Source organism: Gymnoscopelus microlampas, assembly GCF_963454915.1.
Source record: "Gymnoscopelus microlampas genome assembly, chromosome: 1".
NCBI lineage: Eukaryota > Metazoa > Chordata > Actinopteri > Myctophiformes > Myctophidae > Gymnoscopelus > Gymnoscopelus microlampas.
The window spans coordinates 28051697-28071793 of NC_139962.1; the positions used below are offsets into that span (position 1 = coordinate 28051697).

At 40.3% G+C, this 20097-nt stretch overlaps 2 protein-coding genes across 5 annotated transcripts in view; one reads left to right on the forward strand and one right to left on the reverse strand.

Moving 5' to 3' along the window:
* Positions 1-13184, reverse strand: part of sbf2 (SET binding factor 2) — a 144946-nt gene extending 131762 nt beyond the window's left edge. For all 4 annotated transcript variants that reach the window (XM_084065708.1, XM_084065707.1, XM_084065706.1 and 1 more), the window contains exon 1: positions 13036-13184. In XM_084065708.1, the coding sequence (XP_083921834.1) occupies positions 13036-13090 (55 nt within the window). In that variant the 5' untranslated portion in view covers positions 13091-13184. The remainder of the gene's footprint in view (positions 1-13035) is intronic.
* A 2847-nt stretch (positions 13185-16031) lies between these two features.
* adma (adrenomedullin a) lies at positions 16032-18890 on the forward strand. The gene is made up of 4 exons (XM_084082074.1): positions 16032-16240; positions 16853-16954; positions 17095-17220; positions 17583-18890. Exons 2-4 carry the CDS (start codon positions 16860-16862, stop codon positions 17887-17889), a joined length of 528 nt encoding a protein of 175 aa, XP_083938200.1. The 5' UTR covers positions 16032-16240; positions 16853-16859; the 3' UTR covers positions 17890-18890.
* Positions 18891-20097: the final 1207 nt, after the last annotated feature.

Sequence of the window (20097 nt, forward strand, 5' to 3'; positions counted from 1 at the left end):
CAAGGTCAAGGACCCTCAATTGATATGTATTAATTAGGCCGTAGACTGGACCCTGGTTTGAAAAGATTTTGAGCCAGGGACCCCAATAAGAAAATATTTTTTGTTGATAGATTAGATTTAGTACATAATTCTACATATTATGTCTGTCTATTACTGTAGGTGAGGAGATAACAGTGGAACGAATGAAACCTATAAGAGAGAGACAGGAAACCAAGGGCAGAAAGAGGAGAGACATGCTAGGCAAGACAGGGGTCAGATTCAAATCCAGGTCCTGGTTACTGTTCTTGATTTAGCGGTCTTAAAGGATGTGTTATTGATGACTGTATGTCACAGGGCATTGGAAAAATACCAATACCAACATTTGTGTTTATAGTGCAGAGTGTAATGTGTTTTTGGCTTCCACTTTTCTTGGTGTTCTTCTATGAACTACTTGGATGAAGCCACTTGTTTGCCTTTGATATATGCCATTACCTGAGTAGGTAAAATGATATAAATGGTATATAAAAAATGACGTATAAAAAAAAATGTCTTTGTAAATATGTTTTTAAAATCCATCACCCCATTTCTGATGTTTAGTGGTACGGTACGTCGGTATTATACATCTTAAACTACCCCCAAAAAAAATCTAAAAGTTTTTGTGCTGTGTGTAATTTGGAATGGAATTGTACATAATGCCATTCCGTGACTGAACACACACACACACACACACACACACACACACACACACACACACACACACACACACACACACACACACACACACACACACACACACACACACACACACACACACACACACACACACACACACACACACACACACACACACACACACACACACGTGTCACTGTTAAGCAATTCCAGGATAAAAGACAAATGTGTTTGTTCTCTGGAAAATGATGAACAAATATTTGCTCTCGCACACAACAAAAGCAGAAAATCAGTCCAGACAAAGTAGAACAGAATGACTGAATAGGTTAAATATTAGGCTATGCTAAATCAATTGCGTGATTTAGCATAGCCTCTGAAAGGACCAAAGAGGGATTGTTAATCTTTCTTGATTAGAGCAGATGTTTTTCCTCTTGGGAAACACTCCATCAGTCTCACTGGCTTTGTCTTATAGCCGAGCTGTTCTATAAATCAACCAAAGGTTTATTTGACCCTATACGGACAGGCCCCCAGCAGGCTGCCTGCTGCCAGCTGACGCCATAGTCCACGTCAGCTCACTTGTTTTTGGCCCCAGTGTGCGCACACAGGTGGGAAACTCCAGGAGCAGGTTGGCTGATGCTGCTAACCTCCACTGCTAATCACGATCTGCTCCATCATATGAACTACTACTTTGAACCTGGCATGCCATTGTAGACGGAATTCTTTATAAATAAAAAAATGTAAAAGTCCTTTTATGGCGTGGTCTTCATAGATGACTGACGTCACAGACTGGCCACATGAAGTCTGAGATCCACAGTGGAGTCGCACCATTACCATATGCATCTGGACATCCACATGACTCGATTTTATTTTAAAAAGTCAAAAATATTGAAAACTGCCGATCTACAAGCTCACAACATGTTGCATGAACTTGTAAATCTGCTATTTGTCGTACAATGAAGTACGATGTATAGGACATACGTGGTTAACAGGTGGTTATTTCAACTCCTTATGACCCATAAGAAATAGTGGAACCTTGTACGTACTCAATGATGCTTCATAGTTATGGGAAGTGGTTTGACATGCTTCATCACAAAAAATCACAAAGCTTTCCACCACTTCCATCCTAGATCTGGACTGGACCGAACGTTCTCTTCACTGAGGGATGATATGCAAAGGATACACCATGACATTGTTTGCATGGCAAAAAGGGTATCAGAGATTAGCAAATTGGTGGTGTCATACATATCCAATTCCAGGAAGAATTCCAGACTCCAAAGGCAGCTGCAGAGGAGGAATCATATTTGGTAGGACTGACATTGCTTAAAAGGTCATGCCCAAATAAAAAAAGTCAAACATTCCCGATGCTCATGATCATAAAGCTTATGATCATAAATATGTGGCATCAATTAGCAAGGCAAATACTGTGATACTGTATCTTAACATCTAATGGTTTAAACCAGTGATTCTCATGGAAGATTGTCCCTGCATTGAAGATAACTAGAAAAGTGGTCGGTTGCGGACAGGTTGCCTTGAGTGAATTTTGACTCCATGGGAGAATCGAACCCCGGTCTTAGTAGTGGCCAGGTACTTTACCCCTGCGCGCCACCCATATACGCCCTTGGAAAATTGTATATATTATTTTCTTGCGTAGTTGGTGCCTCCTCCTTCTGTGCACCATCAACTTAGAACACATGATCTCGGTCATAGTTTTTCCAATCTTACAACATCAACATTACATGAGCCTACATTTCAACATTTGAATTACAAGCCTCCAATTGTCTCTTTAGCTTAATCCTTTTCCTTATCAGGAAAAGTGATCAGGAGGAACAGGGTAATGGCAGCCCACTGGAGTTTCCCTGCCTCGTCCAGTTCCAGCTATCACACTCATGCACTCTGCTCTCTCCTGTGGAAAGGAAGGAACTCCTCCATTGTGGTCAGGATGTGTCTCACCACACAGCCAGAAGCCAAACGGGAAACTGCCAAAACTGGATCAGCCAATCAATGGAGGCGGCAAATCCCTATAGTTAAATGAACATTTCCACATCTGCTATGTTGAACCTTTTGAGTCACAATATTAAGCGGGCTGCCTTTATCAACCATAGCCAGCCCACAACAAGGGCAAGACATTTGTATGTTATGGTCTGGTAAATGGTCTGCGTTTATATAGCACTTTTCCATAGTGCTCCACGATACAGGTTCTCAAATGGGGGCTGCCATGGGGCACCAGGGGGGTCAAATGGAAGGAGAGAAATAATAATTGTATGAATATCGAGCCAGTTGAAAAGAATACTTCACCCAAGAAATGACTTTATTTCTATCGCTTACTCACCAGGTGATGACTTTCACTCAGAGAAAGTTATAGCTGTTAAAGATTTATTGGGTGAAGTATTCCTAAAGTGTTGTTTTTGTTGTTGTTATGTTAAGCAAGTGTTAAATAGCTCTATGTTCTGATGGTAATCATTGCTATAGGGTGTTTATTCAGTAACAGGGGTCTCCCTTCTCTCCAGGTCTTCAGTAAACCGACGGACCTTTTAGTCAAAATGTTATTAACTGTACTTGTGCTGTTTTTACATTTATGCCTAATAAAATATTCAATCAATCAATGTTCAGGTCGGAATACCAATTTCATCCAATCAGGAGAAAGAGCTCATACAGGATAAACAAGTAGGAAGTGATGAAACAAAAAATTGGAATTGGAAAATTGAAGCTGATAAATTACTTCCCTCTCCTGATTAGATGAAATTGCTGACTAAACTAGAAAATGTATTTTCTGTTTAGTTAAGAGCTAGAGACAGGGAGACCCCTGTTATTGAACACTCCATGTCTATGGCAATGATTACTATAAGAATAGAAAGCTTTAAAAGGTAGGGTAAGTAATTTTTTGGGGGGTTAAAACAAAAATAAATGTGTTAAAGCTCTATATTCTAATAGTAATCATTGCAATAGAGTGTTCGTTCAGTAACTGGGGTCTCCAGCTCTTTAATAAACAGAAAATACATTTTCAGGTGGGTTGCCAAATTTCAGCCAATCAGGAGAGAGTACCCATTTATCAGCTTCAATTTTATAGTGTTAAAGTTCCAATTGTGTCTGCTTATTTCTTTGCATCATCACTTCCAATTTCACTTCTTCATCATCTATCAGTTCTCTCTCCTAATTGGATAAAATTGGTATCCCGACCTGAACATGCAATTACTGAAAAAACTCTCTATATAGCAATGATTACTATTGCAATATAGAGCTACTTATTTTAACAAAAGGAACCAACAAGTTTAGTCTTGAACAATAAATATCATTATTGTCTCCGCCAGGCCGTAAGGCATGGCGAGAGAGTATGTTTTGCACCCTGTCTGTCCGTCCGTCCGTCCGTCCGTCCGTCCGTCCGTCCGTCCGTGAACAGCTAATCTCTGGCACCGTTGGCTTGATCAAAGTAAAATGATCAAAGTAAAACTGTGCACACACACACTCCCTGGATGCCAATTCAGGACTTCTGCCCCAAATCTTTCACATAGGCCTGTTATAGCGACACCAGGAGGCCGCTTTTTGCAAAACACATTTTTTACTACGGTACTACAGATTTTGTCCAAACGTCATGCGCATCGGTACACAGTATCTCTATAGTCATTAAACGAAACAGGTTTTTCAGATTTTTTAAATTCCATCCTGATCCCAACCTAAAAATGTCTTCCAAAGTTTGCAGGAGTGCTCCGTTTTGAACAAAATGCCTCAAATCATGAACACAGCATGCAATTTCCGTGAAATTTTGCACACACATCCTCACTAGGCAGAGGAAGAAATGCCACTTGAACATTTTCAAATCATCCTCATGGTGGCGCTATAACAGGCCGCTTTCTGTTTTGACCTATAACTGCAGCGATATGTGTAAAACTTTGTATGTGCACTCTCTAGAGGCCAAGGAAAAACCTCACTTCATATTCCATCCTGATTGGCTAAGATTGACATCTAAAGTTTGCAGGAGTGGCCGGTTTTTCACAAAATCAAATCATGAACTCAGCGTCTGATTGCGCTGAAACTTTGCACACACATTTGCACTACGTTGAGGCCACAAATGCCACCGTTTCAACATTGCCCTATTATAGCGCCACCAGGAGGCCGTTTTTTTCAAAACATTTTTTTAATATTACGTCTACAAATGTTGTCCAAACATCATGCAAATCAGTACAAATTATCTCTTTAGTTAAGTGATCAAGACGGATCCGTCCGATCCGCCTGATTTTTCACATTCCAGCCTGATTGGCGAATTCCAAACATTGCTGGCCCACACTAATCTTTGAAAGTTTTTCAAAACTTCTCAAAAATAGCTGATCTACAAGCTCACAACGCACAGTGATGTGATGTGACATGGAATGAACTTGTAAATCAGATATCTTCCCCATTTCGTAATAGCCGGGCGAGAGTCTTTGGCTATTTGGGGGGTCCTTTGCATAAAACAGTTTGGGAACTCCTGCTTTACGGTGCACATGTTGCATTTTGCACATAGCGTACATTGGCAATTTCACATACCACCTGCGGAGGCTGCCATGCCAGGCATAGGAGGGTCATAGGGGTTCAGTGCCTTGCTCAAGGACACTCCAACATGATGCCAGGAGGAGTGCGGATCAATCTAGGAACCTTAAAATTCTCTACTTCTTGATATTTTCATTCTGGAATTAATACCATTGCCACAACACCTTGTTTCTGTATAACATCTACTCCACTACATATGTACAGTTCTTCATGGAAATGTTTGAGGTTCTATCATGAAAAAAATAATATATTTATCAATATATTATAAATAAAGAAATTATCTATTAGCATCCATACACAAGAATACAAGAACCTTATAATGAAATCTACAGTCACATATCGGTTTAATGAGCCTGTAATCACCATTTAATCATCATTTAATATGAATACCTACTCGATGTGAGAAAATATTTCTAAGCTATGAAAATGGTATGTCCTCTTAATTACACTGTTAAATTGTCTCAAAACTATGATATAATATAATAGGTGCAACTTCACTACTCTTTGGTGTCAGTTTAGAACGTCAGTACTACAAAACAACTCTTCATTAGATACTACAAGGTCCTCTTACAGGCTTTGTGTACTTTGGTTCTACTGTAAACAGTATTTGACACAGTTTACAGCTGACAGTAAACTGAGGTAAGACATGGGTGATAATATGCAAAACAAATATGAAAGGTCAAAATGGAAAAGTGGACAAGGGGTTCACTTCAAGTTCATGAATCTGAAAATGTAGGTTAAATCTGCTAGAGTAGGTGCCCAAATGTACATGGGGGTAAATGCTTTCTAGGCTGAATTTACAGATGGATTTACAAGGCCAGATGTGGCTTGTGGGCAGCCTTATCCAGCCTTAGCCTGTCTTAGCTCAGGACTGCATCAGAAAACTAGAGAAAAATAAATGTCAACTTTCTTATTTTGACATGAATAACAGATTGTCTTAAGTTACAACACTGCCTTGGATTTGGTTGTAGCTAAATTTGTGCATAATGGCCTGTCACCAGGGCTGAGTGGTGCAATCAACCACCAGTTTTTAATCGATATTTTTTGGATGACACTGCTATAGCACTATAACACACAACAAACAACACATTTTTATGACTACCATTCAAGAACACGCAACAACACTTCAGGAAATGTCTCTCAAAATGGAATCATCATTTAATTCCAGGAAAAGAAAACAAGTACCATTTCAAATTGAGACATCACAATCACAACCATATTTCCTTAATTTAAATTTTGTAACACAGAAAAGAGCTCACCAGTAGCTATGGGTGGTGTGTAATTAATCATTATTATAAAGGTTTCTGGGGCTCTAAAGATGTAGGCATGAATGAGGCAGGATAGGGGAGGTAGAATAGGGTAGGTAGCCTATAATAAACGTATTTATTTTCCAGGTGACGTCTGTTTTTTTCACTATCTTTACAGTACTCTTCTTCTATGATCTAAATCTGGTCTGATTCTGGGTCCACCACTAACAGTACATTTCAACACCCTAACACAGGGGTTCATATATACTGTACGTGTGTGTTTGTATATATATTAGGCCTCCCTGTGCCGAAATACCAGCAATCGAGTCATCGATATTGATGGTCATCGAGATGTGCGAAAAAGACAGACATAATCAATAATCACAATTTTTTCATTGTTATTGTTTTTATTGTTTTGTCTGTTCATTCCCACCACCATACAGCTGAAAAGGAATGCTGCCGGGCGATATTTGTATCAGCAGGAGGACGAGTGAAGAGGAGCGCTTGTTTTCGTTTCAAGCACAGCTCATGCAGGGATTACGTTTAGGCACAGACCAGCTAACACAGACTTGTGCACTGTCCAAGCCGACAAAGCGGAGCGCTCCATTTTCCCTGTGTCAGCCAATCAAAAGCCGCGCCAAGTCACTTGTTCTGCTATGGACACAAGTCTACAAGCTAATGCGATTCCTACTCAAGCTAATGCCTTTCCAGACTGAGAAGCGAAGTGAGAAAAAGAAATCCGCCTAACGTAGTGAATCAGGCTGGATCCCAGGCTAGTTAGTGGCACCAATAATGTATTCCTTTGTTATTTTTAAGTCATAAAACCATGTAATAAAGTAAGATACTTAAATGTGCAATTGTGCATGCTAGCTGACCCATACTAGAGAGCTAGTTACTTTACTTATTTGTATTATGTCTAATAAGGAGAGGCCTGCAAGGCACAGACAAAAATATTATGCAGATCCAGTTGCAAGTGAGTAAGGGGCAGGGCAGAAGAAAAACAAGGCATTGTTGGTTTCACGCAACAGAATGAATATATGAATATATGTGTGTGTGTGTGTGTGTGTGTGTGTGTGTGTGTGTGTGTGTGTGTGTGTGTGTGTGTGTGTGTGTGTGTGTGTGTGTGTGTGTGTGTGTGTGTGTGTGTGTGTTACAGTACGATTGGAAAATCTGACAGATTGAAAACGGAGCGCTTGTTTTATTCTGTGTCGCCGCTCGACTGTTCAACCTGCGAGCCAGCGCATCCCTGTCCGCGGCCGGATAAAAAAGTAGAATGCAGACCATCCGCAAAGGGCGGAATAAAAAATAAACAGACGTTTATTTCGGCGAGTGACACCGTCACGGAGCGGTAAACGACCTCGAAACGGGAGCTACTACTAGGCGCTAAAGCTAAAAAGCCACTCCCGACGGCACAGCTCCCGATAGGCCCCGTCCGCGGACTCCGGCCTCGAGTAGAAAAAAAGACCCGGGAGCCAAGACGGGAGACGGCCCCGGCCTCTTCCTGGTCCCCCCCCGCCCTCGGTCTCGAGACGAGAAGAAGAAAAAGAGAGAAAAAAAATAATAAATAGCGTTCGTGTCCCCTCCCGCCCGGCTGGAGCGGAGCTGTCAGCCGTGAGCGGAGCGTTCAGGTTGTACCGTGGCGACATCAAAGCCTGCTAGGCTGCTACCCTCTCCGTCTCGTGCCGAAAACCGAGCGCTCCTTTTTCAATCCGACGGGTTTTCCAATCGTACTGTAACATACATATATATATATATAATATATATATACTGTACATACACACATACATACATACATACATACATTGTATATATAAATATAATACACACACACACACATTCTCCTTCCCAAATAACCCCCAGGATGCCCCCGGCAGTCCCCACTTTGAAAAACTGTGCCATAACAAACATTCACTGAGAATGGCAGACAAGAGCCTACAGTAGGTCAAAACTCAACTCAAGGCTAGGAAGCTCAACCTCAACTCATAAAGATCAGCACCAGCTTCAAAAAACACATTTTATGCCAAACTAGCTATTTCACAAAGTAAATCATAGTAGACCACATAAACACCATCAGGATACTGTAAGTTGCCTAAATAAAAACAGCTGACAATAAAACATGAAACGCTTGTTGAAAGAAATGGAAGTTGTTGTTCTGCCTTTTACTTTAAAAAAAAAGAAGCAATTTCCTTGTGTGCATGCGTGTTCCAAGCAGGTAAGCACACAAGGCACAAATATTTTTGAGATGTCACAAAAAAAAGTTACTAGAGTATTGAAAAAAACGTACATTCAAATAATCACTATTGGCACATTTAATAAAATATTGTCTTAAGATGTTTTGAACGAAAATAACTTTGTTAAATCATCATGTTAACGCAGCAATGATACCAGTCATGCAAAATTACATGAAGCTGATGAAGAAAAGAATACCTCAGATCAAACTGCTGCATGCTCTGATTCCAAAGAGAGATGGCTAATATGAAATACAGACAGCAACATCACACACACTCATCAGGAATCTGCACATGGAAACATTTTACTCTTGTTCATTTGGAATGCTGTGTTTTTCTTTTTTTTATCTTTTTGGTTAGATTCAACGTTACATAAGCCATTTCCTGGGCCCAGTCCGGAATTTCAAATCCAGGCCATAAAGTCACACAAAGTCAAGATCGTGTATTCGGGCATTCCACAAGCACTTTGATACAGCGTAATGCTATCCATCCAATAAACTGTTTCAGACGGGGGGGGGGCAGTCGGGTAAATTCCCCCGTTTCACTAAGCAATTTACAATTTATAGTACAACATCAAGCCAGAGCCCCTTGCCAATAAGAAATGCTATCTCACTGCAAAGAAAAAAAAACTACGCACTGCTTATTCAAGACTGCATCCAAATCCAAGGTTTTGCATTCCAGCCTTAAATCACAGATATCATTTTAAGATTTGGGGATGACATCAGTCCCTCAGGAAACAAACTACAATGGAATTTCTAGTGCCAGAGTTCTCCCGACTGCTGCTGCTCATGATTATCATGGAAGCCTCACCATCAATGCTTATCAAGTTCGTCTGACAAACTGACAGCAGAAGGGGCAGTTGATCAGGCAGCTTTTATGTCCGTTTTGTCACCCTGAAAATAATGCTCACCTACACACAAATTTTAAGTGCATTTTAATAAATTGCTTTACCCTTTCAGCAAAAATCTGAGTCACTAATAACTATACACTGAGATTATGTTCCAGTCAGCCTGTTCATTGCCAAACATACACTCACAGCAAGAAAAGAGCTACAGTGAAAGAGCAACTAACGTGAAATTAAGACGTAGTTCTATTTTACCAACCGCATAGTGTACAGTGATGCAGTACTATACTTCATATTTTTTTAACTGCACAATGGTGTCACCTATTTTTCAGATCACCTGCTCCTTGCACTTTGACAGTGGTCCTTCCTAAGTACTCTAGCAATGAGAATTGGGTCAGGCTAATCGAAAAGCTGTAGCAGACAGTGCAGGGGACCTGGTTATGACCTTTTCAGTGATCTCTGGTTTGACTTAACAGGCAAGGTGGAGGAAAACACATCTGCTGTCTAGACAGCCTATTGGAAATTGTGCCAATGGCCATGTTAGCTTTTTTGTTGCCTTAAGCTAATAACTGATTTAACCGTAAATATAACTTTAATTTAACTCCTGCAACTGTAGCAGACTAGCCCTGCATGCCTGAAGCCCAGGGTCTCCGTTGGCCAGAGGAGATTCACCTAGGGCTGGGCAATATGGACGCGATCTGTTTTTAATTGTTTATTTTTTTTACCAAATTCCTTGATATCAATATTGTCACAATATTGTATTGTGACAATATACTATTTTCAAAAATAGACGACAATATACTATTTTCAAAAATAGACGATCTACAAGCTGGCAATCACAATGTGTCACGTTGTGAGCTTGTAGATCGGCTATTCTCACAGTTTTTGAAAGAAATGTAAAGTGTAAAATGGGGCTTAAGAGATTAAAAACAGGAAAAGACAAGGCATATTACGATATTATGATATACAAAATCCCAGGCCATATCTAATCTCATATCACAATATCGATATAATATTGATTAATTGCTGACCCTAGGTAACGCCCGGGATCTGAACTCGGGTCTCCCGCGTGGAAAGCCAACATCTTAACCTCTAGCCTAAAAGGCAATTCCCCCTCGGTCGGGGAGATATTGCTTTTGGTCATCAGGCAGAGGCTCTGAGCCACTACTGTTACACCTAGATTCACCTTTGTGTGAGCAGGAGATGTTTTGTTTCCCATGCGGGAGACATGGGTTTGAATCCAGGACGTTACTCGTTTACAATGAACAGTCAAATCAAGCCAGACGTGTTTTCTCCATCATTTTAGTATACAACTTCAATTTATTCCCAGTTGTTTAGTTGTTTAGAGACACTTCTCTGATTCACACACCTCGCTCTCATCCAATGAACTCAAAACCCACTCGTTTATCATGCTACTCATCAATCATCTACCATCAAAATGGACAGAGGAGAACATTTGTCTCTGAGGATCCTTGGTCATGGAGGAAACATCAAACGATCACAGCATTGTAAATAACAGAAACAGAATGTGACATGAAGATTCTGTTCTTGCTAGCTCACTCTGTCTCTACACATGATGAGACTGCATCCATTTAGACTCTCCTGGTGAAGCCAGGAACATTTTGTCCCTGCTGTCAGCTGGTGCTGGGATGCACAGAGCTGATGGAAGACACTTGTTGTTTACCTATTGTGCAGAAAACCTAATGGTGACTCCAATCAGCTGTTCTGCCCTCACTCTGACACATGCCCTGGGTGGAAGTTGCTGCATGGGGCCCGGGATGTTTACTGGCCCTCTGTGTAGACCAGACCATTAGCTGAATAGCTGGCTTTGTATTCCTATTTTCAAGGCAGTTTTAAAAAGAAACAACTCAACTTTTACCCACACCTTCCTTGGCTGTAAATCAGATTACAACAAATGATGTGCAAATTGCCCACTACTGATCACCACTTAATTCCAGTGCAACATGAGAGACCCCCAGAAAGCTAGACTTGCAATAATTCTTTTCTGTGTAAAGACGCTATAGAGTTGCAATACCAATCCTTGACAGCATTCATTGAAACCGAAAAAGTAGTATCTGATTGTATTAATCGACGTTAAACTCACCAACATTGTAGCTGTAGGGAACACTGGGATAATCCTCTTATATCGGTCAAGTTGTTTCATAAAAATCCACCGTAGACATGTTTTGACCTATTTCTGTCAATAGATTTCATACAGGTGATTTTTCCAAGTGTTTGAGTTTAGAGGCACTCGTATTCAATAACGCAACGTCCTGCGTTATTGAAAACAGGTGGTACGCGGGACCGTTGAGAGATTTCCAACGAGCGCTTCCAAACTCGACCACAATAATTACCTGCACGGTATTTATTGGCAGAAAGTAGCTCATAACATGACTACGGTGGATATTTATGAAACAAAAACTTTGCAGATAGAAAGAGGATAACCCAAACTTTCCGTACAGCTGCAATGTTGGTTAACATCGTTTAATACATTCAGATAGGACTTTTCTGTTCTGATGTATGGGCTGTCAAGGGTTGGTATTGCAACTCTAGATGCCAGATAGCATCATAGCATCTAAGTTGCTTGCGGCTAGCTTACAGCATTGGTTCTCTTCTGTGCCCCCTGGCACAAAACATTTTCAAATGGGGGTCCGCGGCCAAATACATATCAATTTTGGGGGTCCTTGACATGAAGAAGTTTGAGAACCACTAGTATACAGATACAGTATGCATGTCAGGAGTTTCCAATCCTGGAACAACTAACTGCAATGGCATCAGAACACAGAGGGTCTGGTTAACCACAAGGACTGCCTTTCTCGCCGCGGTATCCGCCCATCGTCTAAAAGTTCAACACTGTCCCCGGCAAAGAACAAATATAATCCAACAGATCGATGACACATAATACGCCTACACTACAGTTTGTAAAAATAGATCAGTAACAAACAACAGGGCAGTAACAAAAGCCAGACTCCCGACGGTATGCTCGTCCAGGGAACTCCAAAATAGAATGAGCATGAATGGATCATGAAACGCGGACTACACTAATGCTTGATCAGAAAAGTAATGAGATGATAAAATATGATTCAAGATTTTGACGTAATAAGGAATAGAATGCAGAATGCTCATTGTAAAAGAAAACTTCCAACTCGCTATGAAACCACATCCCGACAGCAGAGGGAAAACTTGACTGTCAGGGACACAATCAACAGGGACAGGATGTGACAGATTCTGATTGAATCCATGGAAGTTTCAAATTAACCGAGGAATGATCAAAACAAACAAGTAAACAAGGCGTTTGTGATCCAGGTATGTGCTTGATCACTGATCAGACAACACATGCATAGGGCATCCATTTAAACAAGGTATTTGAACATAAAGTGTGTGTAATAATCTCCCATCGTAGCTTTGTAGCTAGGCTAGTCGAGCTATAATATGACATCAACACCAGCCCACTGATCGGCCTGGATATAAATCTCATCATTGGAGCTAAAAAAAAATAACTGGAAGTCGTGATCAGCGCACGTTTCGCCAAGAAACTTACCAGCTTTTTCATGATCATATCCCACGACCACGAAATAATCAGCCAATCTAGCCATGTTTGCTGTTTTTCCCGAGATTTAGCAACACTATTCAGCATTTTTCTTTCTTCAAAAGCACAGCCATGTTTGACAGGAGGAGTGTGAGTGCGCCTGCGTGCAGGAGCCAGCAGCTACATCCATGGGCGTGGGCCCTACCCGTCTACTTCACTGTGGTCATTCTCTGAGTCTCTGATGTGATATCTTACAGCAGGGGTCTTCAGGCCAAGAACCCTTAGCTGAGAGAGAGATGAAGCAGGGACCCCACTATATATTGTATACAATTATGCTGCAGATTAAACTTTTTCATAGATGTAATAGATGGCTTCATAGACCTTTTTACAGCACTGTCATCAATGTTGAATAAATTATTATTATTATTATTATTTTTAATACATTAGCTTCTCTATTAATTCATGTTAATGTGTAATTATCAGATAATTAACCACTTAAAGCCTCAATACGAAGTTTTCGTTTTTTTCCCTCTACACCAAACCTCTTTGCCAAAAATAGCCGATCTACAAGCTCGCAAGGCGTTGTGAACTTGTAGATCGGCTATTTTTGGCTAATGTTCCCCTCACTCCCCAGAATCCTATCACACAAGGATTTGGAGGACCCCCTGTAGAAACTCTGAGGACCCCCTAGGGGTCCCGGACCCCCTGTTGAAGATCCCTGTCTTACAGTATATATTATTATACTCATTCATTGATAGAGTTTTTGTGACAATTAACCGAAGAATACATGTGTTTCTTATTTTGTAATAAGACAGACTTCCATCAAAGGTACTGCTGGAATGCATTATTATTATTATGATACAACACAAGATATTTATATATATATATATATATATGTCACAATATCGATATTGAGGTATTTGATCAAAAATATTGCCATATATGATTTTGTCCATGTCACCCAGTCCCATATGGGAATGACATGTCTTGATGTGTTTGGGTGAGTGTCTGTGAACCTTATGTTACCTGTACACATACCACAGCTGTGACTGGGCCAGTGTGTGTCAGTCATCCTGTTGATATGCCTCTCATGGGGGGCAAGCGGATGATTTCTATATAAGGAGCCAACGAGCAACAGCAGTTTTCTGTTGTCACGAATTGCACAATCCCTTGTTCTCAGCTGAGAGTACAGGGATTACTTGTCTGCCAGAGGCAATTATCATTACAAAATGCTTACAAAATATTTGCTGTTTATGGCACATGTGTTTCACATTTTTATATTTATCATGTCTCAACATGACATCATGTGAGCACAGAGGTTACTTAAGATATAAATACATTCTGGATGTCTCTAATCAGAGACCCTAGGGACAAAAGAAAGATTTATAGTACTGTATGAATTATAGTGCATAGGTGCCATTCCAATGTTAAATGTTTGATTTTCCTCATCAACATTTTAAATATAGCACTATAAACACATTTCAGTTTTGATATCATACACATCTCACAAGCTTAGACAGTAAAATCCTCAGTGTGACTCTGAGAGTGTGCAAATGGAACCAAGTGGATGCTTACGGGTCCATTTGATTCCATTTGCACAGAGTTACATTAACACTGAGGATTTTGCAGTGTACATTCCCAACCCCAGACATAGGCATATACACCCTGGGTAATACACTCTGGGTCAGATGCTTGGATGACCCGTACATGACTGTGGCAAACAAAAAGTTGTTCTCCCCAACGTGTTAATCCCGATGGCATCTTGTGTGCATATTTGCCCCCGAGGGCTTGTAATCAACATCTGCCTCATGACCCCCACTGACATCCACATTGTTTTGAGCTGCACACAATTGCCAGTAGGCTACAGTGTGAGAGATGTGTTGAAGCATGACTCCATCTGTATTGGCTTCAGCCTTTACGTATATAAACACATTTGGACGTGAAGTCTTGTAAATTGACTCATGGTATGAAATTTGGGATGAAGTCAAATAAAGCGGGTGAGAGATATCCTCTCAGTCACAGAGGCAGACTTAATGGCTCCGTTGACCCATCAGCACCTAGGAGCTTCCTGTGTGTGCATTCCTGAGGGTTGAAGTGAACTCTTATTAATTATTAGAAGAAAAGTATGAAAGAAATGCTTAAGCCAATATTATTACTACTTCAAGGATTATTGTTCAAGCCCATATTCTGGGGGAAATAAGTCATTATCTTGATGTGTTAATATTATTATTATTTTAATAATTATAATCCCTCACACATTAATGGAATGATTGGCTTGAGGTCAAATATTTGTCTTGATTAAATAAATAAATACATAAAGTCGACCCTTAGGCATAAACAGGACATATACATAACTTTATGTTGACCACATAATATATCACCCACAATATTTTACACTGATATTAAATGTGATATCTGGCTTTACCTTGCAATACAAGGTGGATAGATAAAAATATTGCATAAATTGTGTAGACTTTATCCCAAAATATACTGATTTAATGTACAATGACTGATATTCCCTTGAGCTTGAAGTTAAAATATGTGTACATATCAGTCTTTAATATGTTTTGTGATAATTTGGTTTCTAGTTCTCTTTTTCACAGAGGCTCGTGGAACGAAGCAGTCACGAAAATCACTGAATCACTGTTCTCACTGAATCGCTGTTCTTACATACACTATGACAGGACTGGACCTGCTGATTTTGATGAACATGTTTTTTTATTTCCAATAGATGTTGGATTAATAGAAATAAAAAAATATTTAATTAAGTTAAAATTGGTTAATCTCAACTACAAGGTGCTGTCGAATGTTCTGTTCTGACACAGAAAATAGGAAAAACAATGTACAAAAGAGACATTTTATCCATCTAGATTATGTTCTTTTTATTATTATTATATTAAAAAAATGTATTCTCTATTTTAACTTTTGATATTTTACTCTGTAGTATTTTCTTGTTATACTGTAGTAGCAGCGGCAACAACACAATAGTAACACTCTGAATGGGGTGGAGGAACAGGATGAGAGTGTGTGTGTCAGTCAATGAGCCCCTCCCACCTCTTGTATAAAGGCTCCCGTCTGGTGTGTAGAGGCTATTAGCAGAGTGTCACAGCTGCCTAACAGCACCAGCAACAATTTCAAGAAACCTGTGGAGTATTCTCTCATTGCGCACGCCACGCCAAGAGCTTTCTCATTCAAGTGAATTATCAAAGGATTCTAGGTATGTGATTTTCATTTGAAGATATTATTTCCATTTGTTGTGTTTCCAGGTGATGGCTTTATCCTTGCTGTTTTGAGGTCAGGGCTCAAGTGTACGGACAAGGACAGGGACAGGTTATCTCCCTTGTTATATAAGGAGTTCAGCTCTTACTGTATAGTACCGTGCGTATGTGTGTGTCAAGAGTGCAGAATTGTCCTAGAGATATATAGAAATATCTGTATAATATATATATTAGTTCATCAGCTTTCCCATTTTTAATTGAACACGACTGAATTAATATTGCATTGTTTTGTTTTGTTACCTGGGTCATATTGAGCTGACTCTAGTTTGGAATACTCGTTGGTAGATAGTGTCCTTTGATATTCTGGCCAGTGGCCTGAAGTTTACTTAACCGAGCAAAATCTGACCTCAGTTTGACTTTTTAAATAAATGAATGATAAGTGTAAATAACTTGGCTTTTGGACTCTTGTGCAAGCTTGAGCCAGTTTGACTGATATGGGTATCGAGGCTTACATGCATGGAATAACAGCAGGCAGTTAAAAAAGTTAGATATTAAAATATATTATAAGTAGATATCTAACCAACCGTTCTTTTTTTCTACTCTCTCCACAGAATCAAAATGAAATTGATCCTCCAGTCTGTGCTCTATTGCTGTCTGCTGACCACAGTAGCACATTGTGTGGAACTTGAAATGAGCCCCCAGTTGAAAAGAAGGTGAGCTACAGTATTTGAGGAAACTTCATTAATTTGTTGAATGATTTAATTAAACCTCATTGCACACAGTGATCCATATCTTCAGTATGCTGCGTTGATCTGCAATGAATTAATGTCCTTCTCCGCTTCTCTCCATGCAGGTTGAGCATGTGGATGCAGAGCAGATTGAGACGGGGTCTTAACAGCGTGTCTACAGAGAAGACGGCAGACTCTGCTCAATTTGTCAGACCAGAGGATGTCAAGGATTCCCTGATTCCACATTCCAGGTAAAAGCCCACACCAGACGTTGCTTTTCTCTTTCCTCCCCAGAGAAATAATCATTTAAACTTAAACATGCTTTCAACATGGCTTAAGCTAAAGGTCAATGAAAGTGGTCAAGTCAAGCAGGGACTGCATTTATTTTCTGTCGGAGTTCATTCAACCACATGAACCCTATCGTCCCTATTCTGGGCATGTCATACTAAGTGAAAATAGCATATTTACAAGCTTACAACCCATTGCAATGCTTTCTGAGCTTGTAAATCTGCTATTTTAATTTGGACGTACAACGAAGTATGTAGGCTTTACACTCTCAGGAACGCATCACATGGATTCATGTCTAATGCCTTTCCTTATTTTTGTCTTCCAGCACTGACATCAGTGTTCGAACCAAGAGATCTACCAAAAACTCTGTCAACCAGTCAAGAAGGCCGGGCTGTTCCCTGGGCACCTGCACCGTGCACGACTTGGCACATCGCCTCCACCAGCTCAACAACAAGCTCAAGATTGGAAGTGCCCCTATTGACAAGATCAGCCCACAGGGATACGGCCGGAGACGTCGTTCTCTTCCAGTGCACAAAGTCACACTGAGGCTAGAGCAGGGCAGGCTGAGGCCTGTGTGGAGGAGCAGGGACTCACAAATCCACCAGCTTGAAGCTCTCTTCAGACGGACATGAGCGGGACTTTGCGAGAGGCGATAGGAACAAAAGGGTGGGAGAAGCTCCGACTGAGTGTTGTCGCTGCTCTGTTCTAAGATTCTCCAAATGCCTCAGACTCCTGCCAAGTGTTCTCCAGCACATTTTCTTCTAGGCGTGAGGACTGAGTCAGAGAGAGATTAGCTGCACCGTATCTCTGGAAGCTGGACTATGCAGCTCAGTGATGTAGAGTGTGCAAACAACTGCAGCTGGTCTACAGACACTGGATGGCACAGCATGAAGCAACAGATGCTGCTCTAATGGCTTGGCAGGGGGAAAGGAACACTGCTAATGCTTGGCACAGTGGAGACCCCCACTGGGTGAAAGAGGGGAACTCTCTTCTAACAAACTGGGACTTAACACACCTCTTCCTCAAGGCTGGGACTTTGATAAGTTCTATCCTCTAAAGGATTATACTACCATATACCATCAAACAATCGATACTGCACTTTTCCTTTTGGACTTAAAGTCAAATAAATCATCAGGAAATCTTAATCAAAATGCCAAAGAGGGAGATATATACTCCAGGAAGCTTCAATCTAAATCATGTTGTTTTGGACACTGTATAAGGGAAAATGCCTTAGATTCTGTGAGATGTGCCAGTCCACAATGGATTGAAATATACTTGAAAATGTTATTGTTTGTATAAACACATGTGCAATCTATATTTGTATGTTTTTATTACAAGTATGTATGTATTTGTATATGTGTACCGTATGTATATCTATTTGTATATACGTTAAAGTATGTGGAATTTCTTTATTTAAATATTATATAGAGGTTACATTAAAATGCTTATGCAGATAGAACTATTTTTGTACAGGAAGAAATATATAAGGGCATTGTAGTTATTTGTCGTTTCCACTATTCTCTTGCAAACGGTGGTAATATGATATCTGTTTTATAGGTATGTTATATAATATATTTGTAAATGTGGTCTATTTTATTTGTGTCAAAGCAATACACATTGTCATACAATAAACATTTTGCATACAAAAGCTAATCCTCCTTGTACAGACCTCTTTTGTCCCTGGTTCTGGTAAAGTGAAACTCTCCAGGAAGACATGCATCACCTGGTCTCTGTGTATAAGTCTTATACTTTGTCGTACGACTGGTCTCATTAGAACCATCCCTCCTCCTCCCATATCCACTGTCGTCTTGTGATACCCCCTAAAGGGCAGATAGGGTGCCAGGCGCATTCCTGCTTGGTTCAGCGCATATTTGTTTGGCTCGCCCCACACCACAGTGCAATCTTAGAACCACGGCAGGAGAGGTTTTAGCTCTCTGTACTCAATGGTAGGTGTTTCGCACATGAGGATGCTGTGAGGGGGGTTCCGGTCTCACATTCCTGAGAGGCACACGGAGATCATCATAAAAACTGACCCAGTAAAGCACTGATTGTGTCTGTCTGAAATCAGGCTGACCCCAGCGACCAGACAAGATCAAAAGGCTAAGACCTCCCTATTTGACATATTATCACCCCCTCTGTCACATTACTGAATAGTCTAGTAGACATTAATAGGCCAGACACATAAGCAATAAACATGGTAACTTTTGGTCTATTTTATTCATACCATCCCTCGTCCAAATGTAAAAATTGGTTTCATTAGATAGAAAAGAATTGTTTACGCTTCTTTTGTTTGTTTGTTTATTAGTCCCATTAGAATACAATCTCTTTTACAAGAGACGGGCATTGCCAAGAATTGCAGCAATTAACATAGTTACAACACAACATAACTCATAGAAGAAAAAGAATAATCAAGATAAAGTACATGTTGAAATATACAGTAGAGATGGAGCAGATTCAGGGTACACACACACATACGTACATATAGGCTAAATATCAGCGTACCTAAGTAGTAGGAGTAAGATAGCTCATGCGGTTATTATCGGTGTGTCTTTGATGCAGCGCTCACACCTGTTCATCATCATTGCTATCAATGAGCAAGACTGGTGCACCGAAAAGTCAACCTGCATAGTGCAGTGGGGTCCGGGGAGGCCCAGCAAAATGAGTTAATATAGCATCAAAAACTGTTTATCTACAAGCTCACAATGTGTCACATCGAGACACGTTGTTGTGAGCTTGTAGACCTGCTATTTTAAAAGAAAATCTTTAAAAAATATGAACACTTTGGGATATTTGGGGTAGTTGCCTGGTACAAAATATTGTCTGATGGGGGTCTGCGGACA